The 21,630-nt window shown below is 39.3% G+C and overlaps 1 protein-coding gene across 1 annotated transcript; it reads left to right on the top strand.

The window, feature by feature from the left end:
- Positions 1–15,416: 15,416 nt before the first annotated feature.
- htr1b (5-hydroxytryptamine (serotonin) receptor 1B) lies at positions 15,417–16,532 on the top strand. The gene has a single exon (XM_041813282.1). The coding sequence runs from the start codon at positions 15,417–15,419 to the stop codon at positions 16,530–16,532; it is 1,116 nt and encodes a 371-aa protein (XP_041669216.1).
- The last annotated feature ends 5,098 nt before the right edge of the window (positions 16,533–21,630 follow it).

Below are 21,630 nucleotides of genomic sequence, written 5' to 3'. Positions count from 1 at the left end.
TACAATTTACTTTGTAGGCAGTGTTGGCCTGAGTATTTTAGTCTTCTAAAAGAAATAAAGTAGCAGTAGCACTGTGTTAAGGATAAAAGTCATTCAGGCAAAGAAATATTAATTTGATCCCTTGACTTTACTCCTGTAGTATGAAAATACGATAATTTAAATTTGGTGTGAACGAGTGTCTTCATAACTTGATACCTTTATCTGTAAATATATGCTGTGTTTCAGTTCCAAAAAAGTTGGGGCACCACGTAAAATCTAAATATAAACAGAATGCAATGTTCTTTCAATCTCATAAACTCATCTTTTATTCCCGGTAGAACATAAGCAGCATATCAGAGGTTGAAATATAGACATTTTACCATTTATTGAAAATATTAACCCATTGTGATGAGAGAGGAGACCAGCTTCTGGAGATTTTGGAGAGGAATTTTGTTCCATTCTTGTCTGATGTAGGATTCTAGCTGCTCAGTGGTCTTGCCTCTTCTTTGCCGTTTTTTAAGATGCGAAATGTTTTCTGTCGGTGAACGATCTGGAGTGCAGGCAGGCTAGTTCAGACTCTTCTACTGTGAAGCCATGTTGTTGTGATGGATGGTGGTATGTGGTTTAGCATTGTCTTGCTGAAATAGTCATGTTGTCTGGATGGGAGCATATGTTGCTGTAAAACCTCTATATGCTGATAGCGCCTTTCCAGATGGGCAAGTTGCCCACACCATGGGCCATGAAGGCCAGTCAGAGATGCAGGCCATTAAACTGTGTACTGTCATACGGTATGTGAGCTATCCTAAAATAAAAGCACAAATATATTAAGTAAAGGGCTCTTTCTACTTTTGAGGTGCTCTGAATCCTCTATTTTCTATCTTTCTTTCTCATTTGGGTGGTAAAAAGCAGTTACTTTTACCCATACTTCCTGTGATAACATCTTCTATTGACTATACTTCTGCGGATGTGAAAAGGTGATTTAACTTCCTGTTTTTTTTTTGATAAAGTGGTAGCCTTGCATTTCTTATACTTAGATTAAGGACATCAGAATTTCTTTTTTTTAAAATTACATTTATTGCATATGTACAGCCACGATTTTCAGATATTCTCACAAAGGCCTAGATAGCCTAGAAATCAGGTCGCACCCCATGCACACTGACAGCCCAAGTTCAAGTCTGACCTGTGGTCTTTCCCACGTGTCATTCCCCACTCTCTCGTCCCTGTTTCTGACTCTAACCACTCTCCTCCTCTATTAATAAAGGCATCATCATTTTTTTAAAGATTACCCAATACTGGGTGCCTAGAAGATCTATTTTTTCCCCATGTTTTCGTTAGGATATCAATGTTGTTTTTCTTTGAACACGTATCGGGATGACCATATTTATAGCAAGGATGTTAGTTTTAGTGATTCCTTCCCATCAAGTACTCTCTGTTCTTCACACTTCTCTAGCACTCACGTGTGTTATGAACACTGCTCCGCCCATGAGGATTATGTTGTTCACCTCCTCTTCCATCATCATCATAAAACTCACACATGCTGCACTTAAACATACACACTGAAAAACAGCGCATATCTCCAGGAGGAGGTAAATCAAGCCCCCTCTCTTATAATCAAGCCATCGTCTGCTCTTCACATCTCAGAGCAGCATGCCAATTACGATGTTTGCAATCTATACCACCGGGTAATCTGCTGTTAATTGTTCAAATGAGGCCATCTGTGATACTGTATAGTTGCATGCTGTGGATATTTAGAGAGAGAATGAAATGCATAATGCAACAAAGCCCCAATGACTGACACAATGGTATCACTGCAGCATCGATGCTGGATGGGCTTCATAAATCAATTCCACACTCTCTCCTCAAAGTGTGCATGACTTCCAGCTCACAAAAAGTGCTGATAAATCCTGTAAGTAGTTGGTTTGCCATTTGGCCGTTCACTTTCTAAATGGACTCTTCCACTCAGGCTAAAACAAGTCAGACCACAGAAACACTGACCTCTTATCAATCAGATGTCACCACTTAGCTTGTTTCCTATAATTTTTTCCTCTGGAGACATCTCTGCCGCACAATGCATTTAAAGCACACTTTCTGAAATACTCTACAAACATACAGGCTTTTAAGTGACACACACAATGTTCAAAGTCTCCCATAAATGGGGCACCAGACTTCCAAAAAGTGACACACTTTATTTTTTCCAATATCAGACTTTTAAACCCAAAAAGCCTCCAGTTTCCCTCCTGATACATTTTTAGCTAAAAGCCTAAGAGGGCTGATTGGCGGAACAGACAGCACCAGATGCCATCAGGTCAGGACGGGATGTGCTGTGTTGGGACAGGGTCTGCAACTCAACATGTGCTCTATATTTGATCAGCTCATTGTGCTTTAATGAAGTCTCCAGACTTCACAACAGATGAGAAAGAAATGTTCACATCCTGTGCTCAAATGAATGAATGAATGCTTTATTTCGGTTTAAAAACAAAAATAAAATCATTTTGTACATAATAATTTATCAGCCAGCAACCGAAAAAGGAATAGGCTGAAGCCCAATGACTTATTTTTGCCTATCCTGTACCATTATAGGATTAATCGAGTTAATCAGAATACAACATCAGTGCTAGTACATCAGTACTAAATACATGATAGTTTAAAGTGGAAATCAAATTAAATCAAGTTTCAATTCACATTGTAACCTTCAAGTAAAGAGGAAATGACATAATTACACACTTTTAAAAAAATTAGAGCTTATGCGTTAATTTCACACAAACATTTAAAGCCACATCCATCAGTAAAAACAGTAGATCACTAAAAAAGAAATCAGAGCCATGCACCACATTTAAACTAGTGCCTACAGTACCCATAATGCAACATGAGCTCTGTCTAAGTTTTGTTCATACTGAAACCAGCATTCATGTATGCGACAAGAAGTGACACAGGTTATTAAAAGTTAAAACACTTTTGACCCATAAATTATAGTCTCATACTTTTTTCCTCTTTTGAAGCTAGCTGTTGTGCCGTTCCAATGACGCTATCCATGCCTTTGTAGCCCTTACAGCAGCGTTTCTAATAAGCCTTTAACTATGATGACTTTTTAGGGACTTCCAGAATTAAAACTAGTAGATCTGATATTGAAAGTATTTTTTCCAATTTTCAAAATCATTTGTAATCTTTTATTGCCTCTAGCTTGAATGCTAACGGCTATATTGTTTTCCCAGAATGCTTTGTTAGGGGCTGTCAACCAATGGCAGGCTGTTCTGTAATCATGTCAAACAGCACATGCTTAAACAAGCAGATTATTATGAAGACAGCCTGAAGATGTGCATGATGGAGAGAAAGATAGCCTGTGATGTGGCCCTCTGTGTCATTGTCATTTCCTGATTTGTGGGTCAGCAGACCAATCAGAGGCCAACGGTACCAGAAGACTCAGGAAGATGATATATATTTGCTGTATCCATATTATGTACCGCTCTCAGAAGACTATGAAGCAATGTATCATACAGTATATTATGCAATTTTTAAACCTTTATGCACTTTTATTTGAATTTTGTGTGAAAGGCCAGGGAATTTTGTTTTCATATTTTCTAGGAGAAATCTCAAACAGACTTGATTATCTTGCAAAGAGTGTATAAGAAAGGGAGTATACTTTCATTTGTGTTTGATGTTTTATTTTATCGCAAATGACCTTCAAGTATCTCAGACTGAGGCTTTTATATCAGCCTTTCCAGGAGAAATCAGCTGAAAGATGAACGAGAAAGGTGACACTAAGTCCGTATACGCAATTTAATGCACCTTCACTGTTTGAAAGCGGGCAAGTAAGGCACTTTGAGGAGGTAGGTCCCTAAATTAGCTGACCCAGCTGCCCGCCTCGGTCATTCCTCCCATGTCTCATCTCAAACACTCGGATAAAGAGGACTTTGGGCGGAGGGGGAGCGTTGACTCACAACAACAAGGGATCTGCCCTGATTTAGGTTTGCCCTATTTGCTCCCATATTTTACAGCTGTCAGATCTTAAGGATGGAAATAGATGGCCACATTATCTAAAAGTACTTTTGATAAACTTCAGTCAGGGAAAGCGTAACTCCATAGGTCAAATGATCTGTTCCTACTGTCACTCATCTATTTCTGAACTCAACAAAAGGTCAACTGATGACGTGCTACCTGCTCGTAATGACAGAAAAGACCAATTTACAACATTTCACAATGTAGCAGTCAGATATTTCCCTCAGGAGTTTGTTGCTCCCTCCATAATTATGACTCTTTTAATACATTAACACAAAACAATAACAAGATGACAATAGTTCATGTTGCTAAAGCTTGTTGCACGTCATTCAAGTTGTAATTTGTGTCCAACTGTGTAGCAGAAACTTGCATTTGGAAAATTCTAGGATTATTATGTTATCCTGGCATGTGATTTATTTGACAAATCTCAAACATCTTATACAATCCCAGTTCCAAAAAAGTTGGGGCACTATGTAAAATGTAAATAAAAATGATTTGCCAATCTGAAAAACCCATATTTTACTCACAATAGAGCATAAACAACAAATAAAATGTTGAAACTGAGACATTTTACCATTTCATAAAAAATAACAAGCTCATTTTGAATCTGATGGCAGCAACATGTATCAAAAAAGCAGGGACAAGGCCATGTTTACCATTGTGTAGCATCCCTTTTTCTTTAAACACCAGCCTATAAACATTTGGGAAGTGAAGAGACCAGTTGCTGGAGTTTTGGGAGAGGAATTTTGTCCCATTCTTGTCTGATGTAGGATTCTAAGTGCTCAACTGTCCTGGATCTTCTTTGCCAGTTTTTTTCATTTTTGCTTCAAATTTTCTGTATTGGTGAAAGGTCTGGACTGCAGGCAGGCAGTTCAGCACCAAGACTCTTCTACTGTGAAGCCATGTTGTTGTGATGGACTCAGTATGGGGTTTACAATTGTCTTGCTGTAATATGCCATGTCTTCCTTGAAATCAACGTTGCCTGGATGGGATCATATGTTGCTGTAAAACCTCTGTATGCTTTCCAGAATGAATAGTGCCTTCCCAGATGTGTAAGCTGCCCACAGCATAGGCAATACTGCAGCCCCATACCATTAGAGATACAGGCTTTTGAACTGTGCGCCACACATGAACACAGTGTCCATGGTTTTCAAAAATAATTTTAAGTTGTGATTCATGTGACCACAGAACAGTTTTTTCTTCTTCCTCAGTCCATTTTAAATAAGCTTTTGCCAAGAGAAGATGGGTTGCATGATACAGCTTTAACTTTCGTTTGTGGATGGCACAGTGAACTGTGTTGACAATAATTTCTGGAAGCTTTCCTGAGCCCATGCAGTGTTTTGATGCTGTGGCCCCTGAGGGCCTGAAGATCACGGGCATCCAATATTGACCTTCAGTCTTGTCCCTTGCACACTGAGATTTCTCCAGATTCTCTGAAACTTTTGATGATATTATGACAGTCTTACAATTTCACGTTGGGGAACATTTTTCTGAAATTGTTCAACAATTTTTTGATGCAGTTTGTCGCAGATTGGTGAAACTGCCCATCCTTACTTCTGAGAGACTCTGCCTCTCATGTTACTGACATGTTTCCAAATAACCAAATTTGTTGCAAAAAGCTCTTCCAGCATTTTTTTTTATGAGAACCACTCACTTTTGCAGCCTTTTGCAGCCTTTTGTTGCTCTGTCCCTACTTTTTTTTGAGATTCTTTGCTGCCATTAAATTCAAAATGAGCTAATACTTTACATCTCATTCATTGTTTGTGTTCTGTTGTGGATAAAATATGGGTTAATGAGATTTGCAAATAATTGTACTCTGTTTTTATTCACCCTCTACACATATGCCCAAACTTTTTTGGAATTGGGGTTGAACAAACATGCAACTTCACTATCCTCTTACACAGATAAAAGGATGTCACTGAAAATCTTAACAACAATGCAGAAAAATGCGAGTCCATGTCCTGTGCTTGTAGTTGGTATAAAGTACCATTATTTACGCCTGATGGTTGCCGTCTTATCAGACTAAAAATAGGAATCTGAGGCCTCTGTGAGATTGGATGTAGTGGCGACTGCTGTGCCTGATGTGTTTAGAGATGAGACGAGATAACGGAATCAGAGTCACAGAAATTGGCCCATGCTGCTGCTGATGCTGTCACTGAACTGGGTCACTCACACTGACTCTTTTCACACTGAAAACTACAACCAGGAAACAACACAGAGAACCACAAGAGAATAAATCCAACCAAACCTCAGCCTCGTGTTTGTTTTCCTGTGTGTTAGGGTGTGAGGGTGTGAAAACAGTAAAAAGCATGTGCCGGTGTAAATGTGGGCGATAATGGTGGCTGTGTTGTGCCCCGTGCTCTTGCATTAGCAGTGCAGACTTTCATGGTCAGTCAAGGGGTGCAATCATGGACTCACAGGAGGGTCTGCTTCACTGAGGTCTGCCGGGCCACTCTCTCTGTTCAGCTCAGATACACAGGAATGGCTGTTGTCGCTGCCTGCAAGGGAAAACAAGTGGAAACAGCACGGATCATAATCACTAGGGGTGTGACTTCATGCTGTTAGATCATATACTGACTTGTCTTAACACATCTGTACAGTGCTTCCAGATTTCTTATGTTTTTGCATATTTTTCACACTTAAATGTTTCAGATTATCAACTAATTTTGATATTAGACAAAGATAATCCAAGTAAACACAGAATGCTGTTTTTAAATGATGATTTCTAAATTAAGGGAAAAAAGCCATCCAAACCTACCTGGCCATAAGAGAAAAAGCAATTGCCCCCTGTACCTCAAATCACCGTGGAGGAATTTTGGCCCATTCTTCTTTGCAGAAATGTTTTATTCAGCCACACTGGAGGGTTTTTGAGCATGAACAGCCTGTGAAAGGTCATGCCACAGCATCTCAATCTGATTTAAGTCCGGACTTTGACTAGGCCACTCCAAAATCTTCTAGTTTTCATAAGCCAGTCAGAGATTGACTTGCCGGGTTGGTGCAGATGACTGTCCTGCTGCATAATCCAAGTATGCTTGAGCTTGAGGTCAAGCATTGATGGTCAGACATTCTCCTTCAGTATTTTTCTGGTAGAGAGCAGAATTCATGGTTTTTATCGATTATAGCTATCCTGAGGCAGCAAAGCAACCCCAGGCCATCATACTACCACCTCCATGTTTGACTGTTGGTATAATGTTCTATTCATGAAAGGCTGTCAGCTTTACGCCAGATGAAACGGGACTCACATCTTCAAAAAATTTGTCTTGTCAGCCCACAGAATATTTTCCTAAAAGTCCTGGGGATCACCAGGATGTTTCTGACAAATGTGAGACGAGCCTTCTTGTTCTTTTTGGTCAGCAGTGGTTTTGGCCGTTGAACTCTACCATGGATGCCATTTTTGCCCAGTCTCTTTCTTATTGTTGACTCATGAGCACTTACCTTAATAGGGTCAAGTGAGGCCTACAGGTGTAAAGATGTTGTTCAGTGTTCTTTTGTGACCTCCTGGATAAATTGTCAGTGAGCTCTTGGAGAAATTATGGTAGGCGGGTCATTCCTGGGAAGGTTCACCACTCTTCCAAGTTTTCTCCATTTGTGGCTCGCACTGACCTGAGATGAGTCAAGTGAGGCCTGCGGGTCTTAGTGTTTTACTGGGTTCTTTTGTGACCTCCTGGATGAATTGTTGATATACTTGGAGTGATTTGGAAGGCTGGTCCCTCCTGGGAAGGTTCACTACTATTTCAAGTTTTCTCCATTTGTGGATAATGGCTCTCAATGTGGTTCCCTGGAGTTCCAAAGCCTTAGAATTGGCCTTATAACCCTTTCCAGACTGATAGATATCAATGACTTTGTTTCCCATCTATTCTTGGGTTTCTTTAGATGGCAGCAAGATGTGTTGCTTTTAGCCTACTTCACTTTGTCAGACGGGTTCTATTTAAGGGATTTCTTGATTCAACAGGTCTGACAGTAATCAGGTCTGGATGTGGCTAATGAAATTTAAACCAGCTTTCAAAAACATGGGGTTAATCCCAGGTAGATAAATCATGATCTGGTGTAAAAAAATATTTAAAAAATAAGAAATCAGGAAGAGGGTTATTTCTTTTACGCAACATTTTATGTGGTTGTTGGAAATCAAAGGCAGTAGATCTGCACCATTTGTGCAGTGAAATTTTTTTGGGATTCATGATTAATCCTGGGGGAAATTCCACTTTTCACTCTATGTACAAACACAGAGATGAAAAAGCAAATACAAATTCATGAAGAAGCACAGTGAGCCATGACATCTCTATAATGACTTAGATAACTCCTTCACTGTGTACCAGCCTTTTTCTTTAAATCTTTAGGGCTACCCAGCAGACATTTTACTAGAAAATAAATGGATCAGAATAGACCAAGGAAGATGTCCTTACAGACCTATTCCTCAATAAATTACAACTTTCCCTTGTGTTCCTTCAGTTTGCTCAACACATGGTTTAAACATGTGATCACGCTCCCCCAAAGACTTTAAATAACACCTTTTGTTCTAAAACATCCACATGACTGCATAAGACATGTCTGGCCATATTTTCATACATGTCTTTAGAAACACTATACAAGTCTTTAAAAAGAAGAATGCAAAAGTTTTACATATGTAACATCAACACCAAGCTGACAGATCCAATAAAGCTCAGTCCAAATACACCCATGCCCCTAGCTCTTAGCCCTACCTCTGCGTTTTGCACTTTCACATCTGGGGGTGGGGTGTCCTGATTCTAAGATTCTACTAAGATTTGTGAAATTTCATCTCCGCTTGATATTCCAAAGTCAACTTTAAGTGATATCATTAGAAAGTGGAAGCGTTTAGGAACATCAGCAATGAAGCAGAAGACCACATAAAATCACAGAGGGTTGTCAACGACTGCTAAGGTGCATGGTGAGTAAAAGTGGCCAGCGCTCTGCTGGTTCCATAACTGAGGAGTTCTGAACTTCCACTGGTGTTAACGTAAGCACAAAATTCATTCAAAAACTCATTCAACCGGAAAATGGAGAAACTTGTGTGTCTGTGGGGGTAGAGGTAAGGTAAAAATTAAATTCAGGGTTCATTCACTTCCATAGCTTCAGTACAAGTGATGCATTTTAACAATGTTAAATGTTTATTTAGCCTCAATCTTGTCTCTCAGTAACATTGTAAACATGAATCAGTTTTGTTATAGTGATAACATGACTTTAGATTTCACACAAGGTTGTGTTTTACAGACATCAAGGCCAGTGTCTAGTTAAAAGAGGATTTGAGAAAAGGTGTTTTCTAAAATACAGCCTTGAATCTTTAACAAGTCTAAAGCCCTGAATTTCAGCTGCTAACAAAAGCCTGCTGAGCTCCATGGATGTTGACAGCCGAGTCTGATTCTGAAGGATTCTGAGTTTAATCAAAGTGTCAAGTCCATTTCAATTAAAAGTTTCTCATGAGGAAATGAACAAAAGCAGAGGAGAGATAAGATTGTTACAGCCTTCAAGATCAAAACAGAATATACAACAGCAGATTTAAAACTTGGTCGTTTCAGTTATTCAGGGAGTAAAACAGACACTGTGTTTGTGCGTGCATGAAAATAGAGTTTTAAAGTCTGATTGCTCTGCCCTCCTAATTTCAAAATCAAATGTGCTGCACAGCATTGTTGATTTAACAGAACTTTTCTAAGCTGTTGCTGGTCACATTTTAAACAGAAAATCACGTAGATTTACAAAATAAATATCTACTGTAACTGGCAGCGTGTTTCATGCTCACAAGGAACATGTTTGGATGGGGTGATACACCTGCACCACGATTCCTACCAATGTAGATTCTCTTTAAAGTACTTCTCCACGCTCTTATTAAACAGATAATACAGGAGGTGTGTCACACGTTACTGTAGGAATCATTCTCTGAGCAATCACGGTTTAATTGCTGTTTTGTCATCTGTAATGGCCGGTGCTGCATAAACATGTTTGAACATGGGTCTGCCTCCACATAACTCACCAAGCAGGTGGGATGTGTGATACCGAGCATCTCCTGCTGAGTGTTGTCAGTCTCTTACTGTCTTGTCTCTCAGAGATTTGCAGCCCTAAGCTTTAGAAAATGTAGCTTATGTTGACGTAGCTATGCAGGTAACATAGCTATGTAGCTAGACCTATGAGAGCTCTAGCAAATGTAGCAGAAGCTAATGAAGCTACAGTAGCTTCGTTAGCTTTAGCCATGTTAAATTGCGTAGCTATTCTATGTAAATAAAATATGGGTTTATGAAATTTGCAAAACTGTCACTGGTTTACAGTCTTCAGATGCATTACCTATGTAGCTTACGTAGCTAACGGAGCTTAGAAAGCTCTAGCAAATGTAGAAGAAGCTAATGTAGCTAATGTAGCTTTGTTAGCTTTAACAACTATAAACTCCTTATTTCAAGTAGAAAAATATTGGTTTATGAGATTTGTGAAACTGCTAAGGCAAATAAAACTCCTCAGCTACATTACCTAGGTAGCTTATGATGCTAACATAGCTTAATAAGCTCTAGAAAACAAAGCAGAAGCTAACATAGCTAATGTAGCTTTGTTAGCGTTAGCTGTGTTAAACCATGTAGCTATTTTATGTGACTAAACTATGGGTTTTTTTGGATTTGCAGAACTGCCAGTGAATTACACTCCTCAGCTGAAATACCCTGTGTAGCTTATGTAGTTAACAGAGCTTAGAAATTGCTGACAAATATACCAGAAGCTAATGTAATGAACAGAGCTTTGTTAACTTTGGCTATATTCAACTATGTAGCTTTTTTATGTGAATAAATTATGGAATTAAGATATTCGTGAAACTGTTGATGATTAAGAGTCCTCGGCTACATTACCTAGCTTATGTAGCTAGCTTAGCTTATGTAGCTTATGTAGCTAATGTGGCTTAGTAAACTCTAGAAAATGCAGCAGAAGCTGACAGAGCTAAATATTTTGGTTAATTTTAGCTATGTTAAGCTATGTTTCTTTTTTACATGAATAAAATATGGGTTTATGAGATTATAGCTTATATAGCTAATGTAGCTTTGTTAGCTACAGCTACAGCTTTCTTTTAACAGACTGTTAAGTTGACTTTACACCAAGCAAGAGTCAATGGCAGAATAAGCTGTTTCGCATTGGCAGAGAAGATTTGGCAAATTTTTTATGGGTGCAACCCACATACTCAGCTCTGCTGCTCGTCCCACAAATGCATGTTCCTTACAAATGTGACACCATTTCAAAGGGAAATAAACAGGCTTTCTAATGGTATAAGATTTATTGCCAAGAAGCATTGTTACAACAAAGAAATAATCTACCAAACACAAATTTCTTTACTTTTTGTGCTAAGTTTATTTTCTGTCTCTATATCATTTTTTTGTGCTGAGATGTTAGAGTAGAATTATTACATTATAACCAACTCAACAGCTCTTTCAAAACTCCTTTGACAAACATTCAAGTTGCATCAATTTGGGGTGCATCCTTGTGCAACTAGTGGTCTTCCTGGTCTTATTTTTTTTCTGATTTTGTCCTTTACCTCATCCTGCTTTGTTAAATTTATCACAATTATTAATCAGTTCAATGGATATTATAAAAAGGCTGTTTCTGCCTCCTACTGTTAATGAGTTAATGTGTTTTTTTCCTGGAGCTGATAGATGGTGTCGGTCTCAATTTCATTCAGTTTCATAAAATAACTTAAACAAAATTTAAGATGTAAAAAGCACAATTTTTGCATAAAACGACAAGATAACTGACATGATTTTCCTATGGAGAGGATATAATGACCGGTCATATTTCAGAGTCAGACATGGTTTAAACAGGAGATTTTAATAATACCTTTAGGCCATCACAGGCTGTTTGAGGTCAGTTTATCACCTTGGGATCTTCAGCTAAACCTCATGTTGAGATCACATGTGTAGCAGCACGCTATAATTCCTGACAAAAATGACCATCACCGCTAGAATCAGAGTCATAAGATCTGACATGATACGCTGAATGAGTGGGAGGTCTTCTTTGGTAATACTGACAGGATTCCTTATGTGTCAATGTTTATGCTATGAAGTTAAGATGTGAGGTAAAGTAACACTTCGGAGGCTGGGTTTTTAAAAAGGTAACTGTTGCACAAGTGAGATTTTGTCTTAAGTTAATGTTGATATTCATATTTAATTAAAAAAAAAAAAAGCAAACAATCATCAGCAACAAGACTGACTTTAAATGGTGCTGGGAGGTTCACTATATGGACCTGACCAAAAGTATTTGGCCACACCTGTTAATTATTGAATTCAGGTGCAGTCTCGATTTGCTAACATTCGTGATACAAAATGGGCTTTTCTAAAGAGTTCGGTGACTTGAAGCATGTTACTGTGATGGATGCTGCCTTTGGATGGTTCGTGAAATTTTATCCCTGCAAGATATTCCACAGCCAACTGTAAGTGATATTATTTGAAAGTGGAAGCCTTTAGGAGTGACAGCAACTCAGCCACGAAGTGGAAGACCATGTAAAGTCACAGAGCGGGGTCAACGACTGCTCAGGCGCATGGTGAGTAAAAGCTGCCAATGCTCTGCTGCTTCATGGATTGGTTTCATGGTTGAGCAGCTGCATGCAAGCCTCACATCACCAAGCTGAATGACAATCATCAGATAGAGTGGTGTAAAGGGGGCACCAAGATCAACACAGTACCGAAGTTCCTCACAAAAGCTTGAATCTTTTACCAAAAAATGATCAACCATGGGAAAACCATATAGCTTTGTGTAATCCCTTCAATGGAGTGTTCCACCTTTGATCTTTTAGACTAACTTCACAGATTATTTATATCTACTGGAATAAAAACATTAAAAATATGACTTTTTGGACCCTTATCCAGTACTTAGGATCTTACAAACATTTGTTTATTGAAACAGAGACACCTGACCCTTTTTAGGCTTCATCTGTACAGGACTGTATTACAGTCATGATGTTTACTGTCCAAATCATTATAACAGCAATGAATTTACAACAGCAGAGCCACCTTTAGTTGGAGAAAACATCAAAGTGTCAGAGAACCCTCAGGAGGCCAGTTAGGCTTTGTTTTACTTTGTTCTCATCTTTAATTAATTCATGAAGTTTCCTTTTGATTTATTTTTCAGCTGGAGGACTCTTCATAGCGTTAAGTGTGTGTTATCAAAGCTTCATCCTGATCTGTTTTCTGTTGTACTGACATGTAGTCATGGTAAAATGAAGCTGTAACAACTGTGTTAGCTTTGATAAAGGTACACCGTCTCATTTAAAGTCTGCCAAGTTCAGCATTCATTAGTTCGAGTTAGAAATTGTGTTCCTTTTATTATAGAGCTGGGAGAGAGGAGAGAGTCTGACACAGAGCTGGGGAGTGATATGCAGGAGAGGAGCTACAGATTGGACCTGAACCCAGGCTGCCCACACTGTAATGACATAATATGCATGGGTTTGTTGCTGTTTTTACATTCATTGCAAGTCGTCATTTAAGAAACTGTCCATGGACGCTTACATTAATTTGATTGATTCACACACTGGTTTTACGCAGACTTCCGCGTTGTATCTGAGTTGCTGTTATTCCTAAATGTTTCCACTTTTTAGTAATATCACTGAAGACAGCATTTTGTCACATTTTGTCCATTCAAAGGACACCAAAGAGGGCATAATGCGCTTTTTTTTTTTCGTCTAGGAGACACCAGAAAGAACACCATGTCAAATTTTGCCCCAAATCTGACAGCTTGTCAGACTTTGTTCATTAAGAGGACACCAAAGAGGACACTTTGTCAAGTTTTGTCCATTGAGAGGACATAAACGCAGAAACTAGAGACAGCATTTTGTCTAAATTTGTCCATTTAATGGAAACAAAAGAGGGCACTATGTTAAATTTATCCATTCAGAGGAAACTAAGGAAGACAAAAAGGTGGGCACTTTGTCAAATTTGTCCATTTTGAGGACACCACCGAGGGTCATGTCATTTTTTTTTCCCATTCAAAGGACACCATAGGGGCACGCTATCAAATTTTGTCCATTGAGAGCACACTGAATAGGGCACCTTTTCATATTTTTTCCATTTAGAGGACACGAAAGAGGGCACAATGTCAAAATTTTCCCCTTATGATGACACTGAAGAAGACAGCTTGTCAGATTTGTTGATTCAAAGGATACCTTATAAATTTGTCAATTTAGTGGACACAAAAGAGAACATTTTGTCAATTTTTGTCCATTGAGAGGACACCAAAAAGGACATTGTCAAAGTTGTCCATTTAAAAGAAACTTAAGAAGACACCCAAAAGGGGAATGATGTCAAATGTTGCCCATTAAATCACACAAAAGAGGGCATTTTGTCACATTTTGTCCATTGAGAAGACATCGAAGTAGGTATCATGCCAAAATTGGTCCATTTAGAGAAAACTAGAGATGGCATTTTGTTAGATAATGTCCATTTAAAGGACACCAAAGAGGACTTCATGTCAAATTTTGCCCATTAAGAGGACACTGAAGAAGACACCCTGTCAACTTGTCCATTTAAAGGACACCAAAGAGGACTTGATGTGTCAAATTTGTCGATGTAGAGGACACCAAAGAAAGCCCCTTGTCAGATTTTGAACATTTAGGTGACCTCAAAGAAGGCAAACTGTCAAATTTAAACTAGAGACAACATTTTGTCATAATTTGTCTCGTTAGAGGACACCATAGACGTCACATTGAAGTCACTGAAGAAGTCAAAAGCCAGCAAGATTTTCACAACTTGGACAAACAATTTTCTCTTAATGACTTTAAACGGATAAAACAACCATCTTTACTGGGCTGACTGGCTTCAACTTTTAAGCTAAGCCATATCTAACTCTTACAGATCACTGATAATGACAAACCCTAACCTTTAAAGTGTAGAGTCTGTGACCAGTGAGAAACACTGGGCACTATGACCCAGCAGATAGCCTGCTCTTCATGGAGAGAGAAAGAAGGAAACACTGCTGTGATCAGTGGTGCTTGTTTGATGTCAGAGTCTCTATAAAAACTGAGACTTTGGGTTGGCTCAACATTCATCCACAGGGGGCCCGGGGAGAAACGCACACACGCAGAGCCACACAGAGAACCTGTGCCCTACATGCGGATTATTTGTGGAGCGTTTGGACTTCAGGACGCACTGCTCGGCTTTTACGCACGGACATTTTCGATTTAAAATGTGATTTTTAAAGATGAACAAGCCTTTTTCAAAATTATGAATACAGAACGGAGAAATTTTAAGAGCATGGGATGGATATTTTTCCTGATAATCTGGCATATAAACGTCAAAAACAGGTGAAGTCAGGGGAAGGGGATGATGGAAATCAGTTTTTCTCCTTGACTGATAATTTATTGTTTTCTGACTCGAAAGGCACGGATGGGGTGACATCCATCAGTGGAAATGGCACCTTAAAACATCACAAAAGGTGACATTAAATATGAGTTAAAGTAACTTAAAGTTATGGAGCCGATCCAGCCGGTGAACACCACTAATGACAGTTTTATCACTGCTGCATCCACGCTGGATGTGATCACAGAGAGTCTCGCCTATCAGATAAGTCTGGCGGTGATTCTTTCTATCATCACCCTCGCCACAACTTTATCCAACGCGTTCGTCATCGCAACAATCTCCCAGTCGAAGAAGCTGCAAACTCCCGCCAACTTCCTGATCGCGTCTCTGGCCATCACGGACCTGCTGGTGTCCATCCTGGTGATGCCGATCTGCGTCCTGTACACCGTCACCCACACCTGGACTCTGGGTCAGGTCGTGTGCGACATCTGGCTCTCCTCGGACATAACGTGCTGCACTGCGTCCATCCTCCATCTGTGCGTAATCGCTCTGGATAGGTACTGGGCTATCACGGACGCGGTGGAGTACTCCAAAAAGCGCACGCCAGGGCGCGCGGCGGGTATGGTGTCAACAGCCTGGGTCATCGCCATCTCCATCTCCCTGCCGCCGCTCTTCTGGAGGCAGGTGAAGGCGGACGAGCTGACCAGCTGCAGCGTCAACACGGATCATATCTTCTACACCATCTACTCCACCTTCGGGGCTTTCTACATCCCCACCCTGCTGCTGATAGTCCTCTACGGACGGATTTACGTCGAGGCGCGGAAGCGGATCCTGAAGCAGTCCCCCAAAAAAGTAGGGAAGAGACTCACTTCTGCGCACCTGGTCACCAACTCCCCTGGATCCGTGACCTCTACGACCTCCCTGCAGTGCGGGAGACACGACCCTCCGTCCAGTGACACTGGATCCTCCACGAGCGACAACCAGGTGAAGGTGACGGTGTCCGACGCGCTTTTGGAGAAAAAGCGCATCTCAGCAGCCAGGGAGAGAAAAGCGACGAAGACTTTGGGGATAATCCTCGGCGCGTACATCGTCTGCTGGCTGCCGTTTTTTATTTACACTCTGGTGGTGGCCACATGTGACACGTGCTTTAACCCTGACTTATTTGACTTTTTCACTTGGTTGGGATACCTGAACTCCCTCATCAACCCCATCATTTACACCATGTCCAACGAGGACTTCAAGAAGGCTTTCCATAAACTTGTGCGCCTCAGATGCTGCAGGTCATGAACTAAGGTCCATCCTATTACATTTGTTTATGTGTTAATTTTGGAAATGGACAGATAGAAATAAATGGAGGAAGAAATATGGCACAAAACATAAAATCTGGGACTCAGAGCCTGAAATCCTGCATGCAAATTTAAAAAACAGGTTCTAATGGAAGGATTTAGACTTTAGATCCCATAATATGACTTTAAACGCCACTTTTTATTTAAAAAAGTTGATCTGAGATTGAAAATCAGGAGTTGAATTAGCTGAAAACTAACTTTTTGCACTCCACATGAGCTTTAGCTTGTCAAAAATGCTCCTCTTGATGAGAAAAACAGCTTGAGAAATCCAGAGATGGGTTAAAAGTGTTCTTGTTTTTATGGATGGTACAGTAAATTTAACCAGTGCACAGCACGTAATTCCCATGCCACAATGATCCATAAATAAATAAGCAGCAGAGATCACGAACATCTGAGAATTGGAGTCAAAAATAAACAAATCTATGGTGCCCAAGCATCCACACTGCGTTGTGTTATCAAAAATGGAAGCTCTATTTTCATAGATGGACTGTATGCTTTCAGAGAAATGATGAGAGTGGGATATATATTTTTATTATGGCACATACGGCTCCCCTGTATGGTCGAAAAAGATTCCTATCAGTGTCAAACAAAGAAACTGTAGCTGATGTTTACTCAGCAGAGCTGAAAGCTGATCATAAGTTCAATTTAGCAGAACAAACAGCGCCTTGGTTTACTGTGTGTGGCTCTGTTTGCTGCTCCATTAAATCTGTATCTACAGTCTGTGATGTCCATGTGTGACAAAGGTTACCATCTTATGATTATAGCCAGTTTCATAGTAGAGGCTGCCCTGCAGAGCCATTAAAATAATGCTTAGGATGTGTCAGCATTATGTGAAGTTAAGGTTTGTTGTTCTAAGAAATTCTTTGTTCAGATTCAGAGATGTTGTGCAATAAAAGCTTTGAAGAATTGATTTTGCAATATTGTTTGAGTGAGAGTTTTATGTGAAAATGTCTCCAAATGCAAAGCATTTTTCTGCAGATAAACGTGCAGTTGCTTTAAAATGTCATGAGAAACTTCATTAAAAATGTGCTAATCTCTTCAGGCATTTACATGCATGGCAGTGCATTTCACAGTTCACGTCCATGTAAACAAATATGCTTTCTCCATCCGCTCCTTGTGTCTCTCTCTAATGAAGGGATTAGATGGTGTTATGCCGCCTTTCTTGCCCTTTCCGTCTCTGCTGCTCTCCTGTGAGTGGAGGATGACACAGGCAGTGTGGTCAACAGGCTGTCACAGTTCAATAAGTCATGAGAGACTTCACACGCACAGACAGAGGCGGTCACTGCACACATGCAAACACTCACAGGAATGTGTAGCCTTCAGCTTTTCATACATGAATTTTCATACGGCTCATCATGCATGAAGGATGAGCACACCTGAGTAAACATTCAAAGCACAGCAGGGCTGCGATTTTCTGTCCTTTGTGTAAAACTGACAAACATGACGGCATAAACATCTGATGATGTGTAATAAACATATTTAGATTCACTCTGGGAGATGAAAAAGAACAAACAAGTCTCTGATGGACAACAAACTACAGCGTTTTCCTCCAGTTTGATTGTGGAACACATCAAGTGTGCTGAGAGGTTTGAAAAAATACAACAAAAAACAAGGAAACTTTAAACAATGGCATAAATAAAACACTTTAAGAAAGCCTGAGAGGACATGCATCCGTCCATGTTGTTCAACCTTTTTCACTGACTACAGGTACGTTTTCGTTTTTTTTTTTTTTTTTTTTTTTTTTTTAAATAAATCAATCATGGTCTATCTAATTTGGCATTTTTAACAAAACATTTACAAAACAATACTCTTTAATGTTAAGGTGAAAACAGATTTCTACAAAGTAATGTCAATTAGATAAAATATGTAATGTGAAATAAGTGATTGCATAAATATTCACCCCCTTTAAGTCAGTGTTTAGTTGATGCACCTTTGGCTGCAGCCACATCACTGAGTCTGTGTGGACAGGTCTCATTCAGGTGTGCACATCTGGACACTGCAATCTTACTCCATTCTTCTTTGCACAAATGCTCCAGCTCTGTCAGGTTTCACAGGGATCAGGCATGAACAGCCTTTGTCAAGTCTAGTCACAAACACTATTAGACTGAGGTCTGGGCTTTGACTCGGCCACTCCAGAACATTCACCTTGTTGTCTTTAAACCATTTCTGTGCAGCTTTCGCTGGGTGTCGTTGTCTTACTGGAAACTAAATCTTCTCCCAAGCTGTAGTTCTCTTGCAGACTGAGTAATATTTTCTCATGTTTTGACAGATTCATTTTACCCTCTACCTTTAGAAGCCTTGCTGAGAAGTATCCCCACAGCATGATGCTGCCACCACCGTGCTCACAAGTAGGGATCGTGTGTGTTTGGTCACTGGAGCTCATTTTGTATTTGTCTGTCCTGTTATCTTGGGATAAGAATGCTCCTTTCACAGTGATAAATAAATGTGTTGTTTCTAATGATGCTGATTATTATTAGCTTGTTGTCACGCAAATCCAGATGGATGCATGTGTGCTTAGGGTTTCCTTGTGCTCAAGAGAGGGTGAAAACAAGTCTGAAGAAGAAATCTGATAAACACATAACTTGGCATTGTAGATGAGAGGTTTATAGATATTTTTGTCCTTATAACGTTTTTAACTGGGCAAATCCAGATGGAGGACAATAAAGAATACAAGGATAAGGATGGGATATATGTGTTTCCCTGAACCCTTAAGGCCACCTGGCACTGAATAGAAGAAGAAAATAGATTCATGTAGATGTATCTTTTATGCTTCTTTAGATTAATAGTAATACTCTCAGGTATGAAGTGATGACTGCATTTCAAGTTGAGATGAATTTTCTCTATGCATCAGCCTGCGTTTATCAAGTTTTTATTGATATTTGCCAGACGGAGACCTTGGCAGTCAAACAATATAAAATGTCATTGTACATTGTACTTCCATGCCAAAACCTGAAGCAAAATTTATCCACAATGCGGCAGAAGCTGGGCAAGATTTAGGAGTACTGACTGCAAGTGGATAACTAAAGCCTCCAGCTTTTGAACTCCTGATCTCCTTTAAAATGAAAAAAAAAAAAAAAAAAAACTGGTCTTCTTTTACCACAATTAATTATGATTTAAAGGTACAACATGAAGATTTTTTTCTCTGAAATTCCACATAGATTAATAAACAAGTCTATGTTTCAGGGCCAAAACCTCCTATCTCCAAAAACACAAGTTTCATTTTTTAATTAATTTAACACTGAACATGTGATAGTCTGCATCTTTTGACACTTTTTTATTGCTTTTAAAACCCACTTCAAACTACTTTAAACAGTGTCAAAGCTCGAGATATTCTTAATTTTAGTGTTGTAATGATTGCCTCGTCATCATGAAAGAGCCGCCATAAAATGTTAAACTCTGCTTTGACGACTGTGTTGAAGAAATTATTTGAGAATTGTTGTTCGACTGCTGCTGGTAACCTTCTCCCCCGGATACAAACCTTTGATCAAAGCTCTTTTTTGGAACCCTGAAACTTTTCACACCCATGTGACCGTTCTTCCTTTGTTGACCCCCATCAGTGATGACCCCATTTGATCATGTCGTCCTGTATGCCCGTATGTAAATGCTCATCCTGTCCTCTGTGTGTTGATGATTCCCACCTAGATCAAATGGATACTGTGTATCCTGTAACTCATTTTTACTTTGCTCATTGTTGGCTCAGCGATGCAGCCCTGTGCTGTCGGTCAGTTCACCAGGATGCTCAGGCGTTCTTTAATAAACCTCACATCACCCACAGCAAATGAACTGGATTTAAGATTTTTGATTCAACAACTGCTACTGAGGCTGCCGTTCTGTTGCTGTATCTCGGTCATGTTTTGTGCTAGTTACCTGTCAGTCTATGTCTCACAGCAAGAAGGTTCCTGGTTTGAATCCAGGTCAGGGCCTTTCTATGTGGAGTCTGTACGTTGCATGCAAAGACATGCTTGTTAGATAAATTGGTGTCTCTAAATTGCCCATAGGTGTGAGTTTGAGCATGCCTGGTTGTTTGTCTCTTTATGTCGGCTCATAATGTGAGATATTTAACACTTTTAAATAATTTGGAATTAAACTCTTTATACTTATACTTCAGTAAATTTATACACCAGCACTGTTACTTTTATTCAAGTTAATTTTGACCAAAGTTACTCTTGAGTACAGTAGATGTGTATTTTTCCACCTCTGTTTATGCCATTCAAGTTTAATAAAACTGTCATACTGCTGTAAAACTGACTAAAATCACATACATGTCACTTCTAATACAATTATTTTTTCCTTATAATTCCACCAGAAAACCTAAAAAAAAATCACAAAATAAGTAGTGACAATGCTCACGGTAAAAATAGGGACTAAAATAAACCACTTAAGTATATTTATAATGTTATTAAAATGAAACAAAACCCTACTATTTTGATATTAATTCTCTGAAAATTTTAATAAATTAGTGAAATTTACCCTCTTTAGTTTCTTTTTAACAAATCTGTGGCAACATCTGACTATACTTTAGAGTATTGTTATCCTATATATGAGTAATTTATAAGAAAATACCCTTAGTATGGTCATATGTTTTAACATAGACACCATTTTACACCCCTCAATGGGTGAATATCCAAATATGGCTCCTCCATTTTTCATGCAAAAATTTAAGTTATTGTTTGAAATCCCACACAAACGAAACCTATCATGACATTTAGCATGACTATTCATCTTTATAATGTGTAAGTTTCATCATCATATCATGGTAAGTTATGATTTTAGGACCATTTTATTTGGGACCCAAAGATACATAAAGCTGTGTCTGAAATCACTCCCTATTCACTATATAGTGCGCTATATAGTGAACACGCCATTTTGTAGTGGTGTCCGAATTCTGAGTGAGCATTGTTATTAACTATATAGTGCACTCATTCTATCCCACAGTGCATCGTGAAAAGTAGTGAACAACCGATGGTCACTAGCCCAGCAATATTTACCATCATGCATCGCGGTTGCTGCTCTCAAACATGACGGACGAACGAGATGAG

This window comes from Cheilinus undulatus, linkage group 18 (assembly GCF_018320785.1).
Source record: "Cheilinus undulatus linkage group 18, ASM1832078v1, whole genome shotgun sequence".
Taxonomy (NCBI): Eukaryota; Metazoa; Chordata; class Actinopteri; order Labriformes; family Labridae; genus Cheilinus; species Cheilinus undulatus.
This window is presented reverse-complemented; position numbering and strand designations above follow the sequence as displayed.

What these genes read in the sequence shown, in the direction of transcription:
- htr1b (XM_041813282.1), top strand. Translation starts at nt 15,417, where the DNA reads ATGGAGCCGATCCAGCCGGTGAACACCACTAATGACAGTTTTATCACT.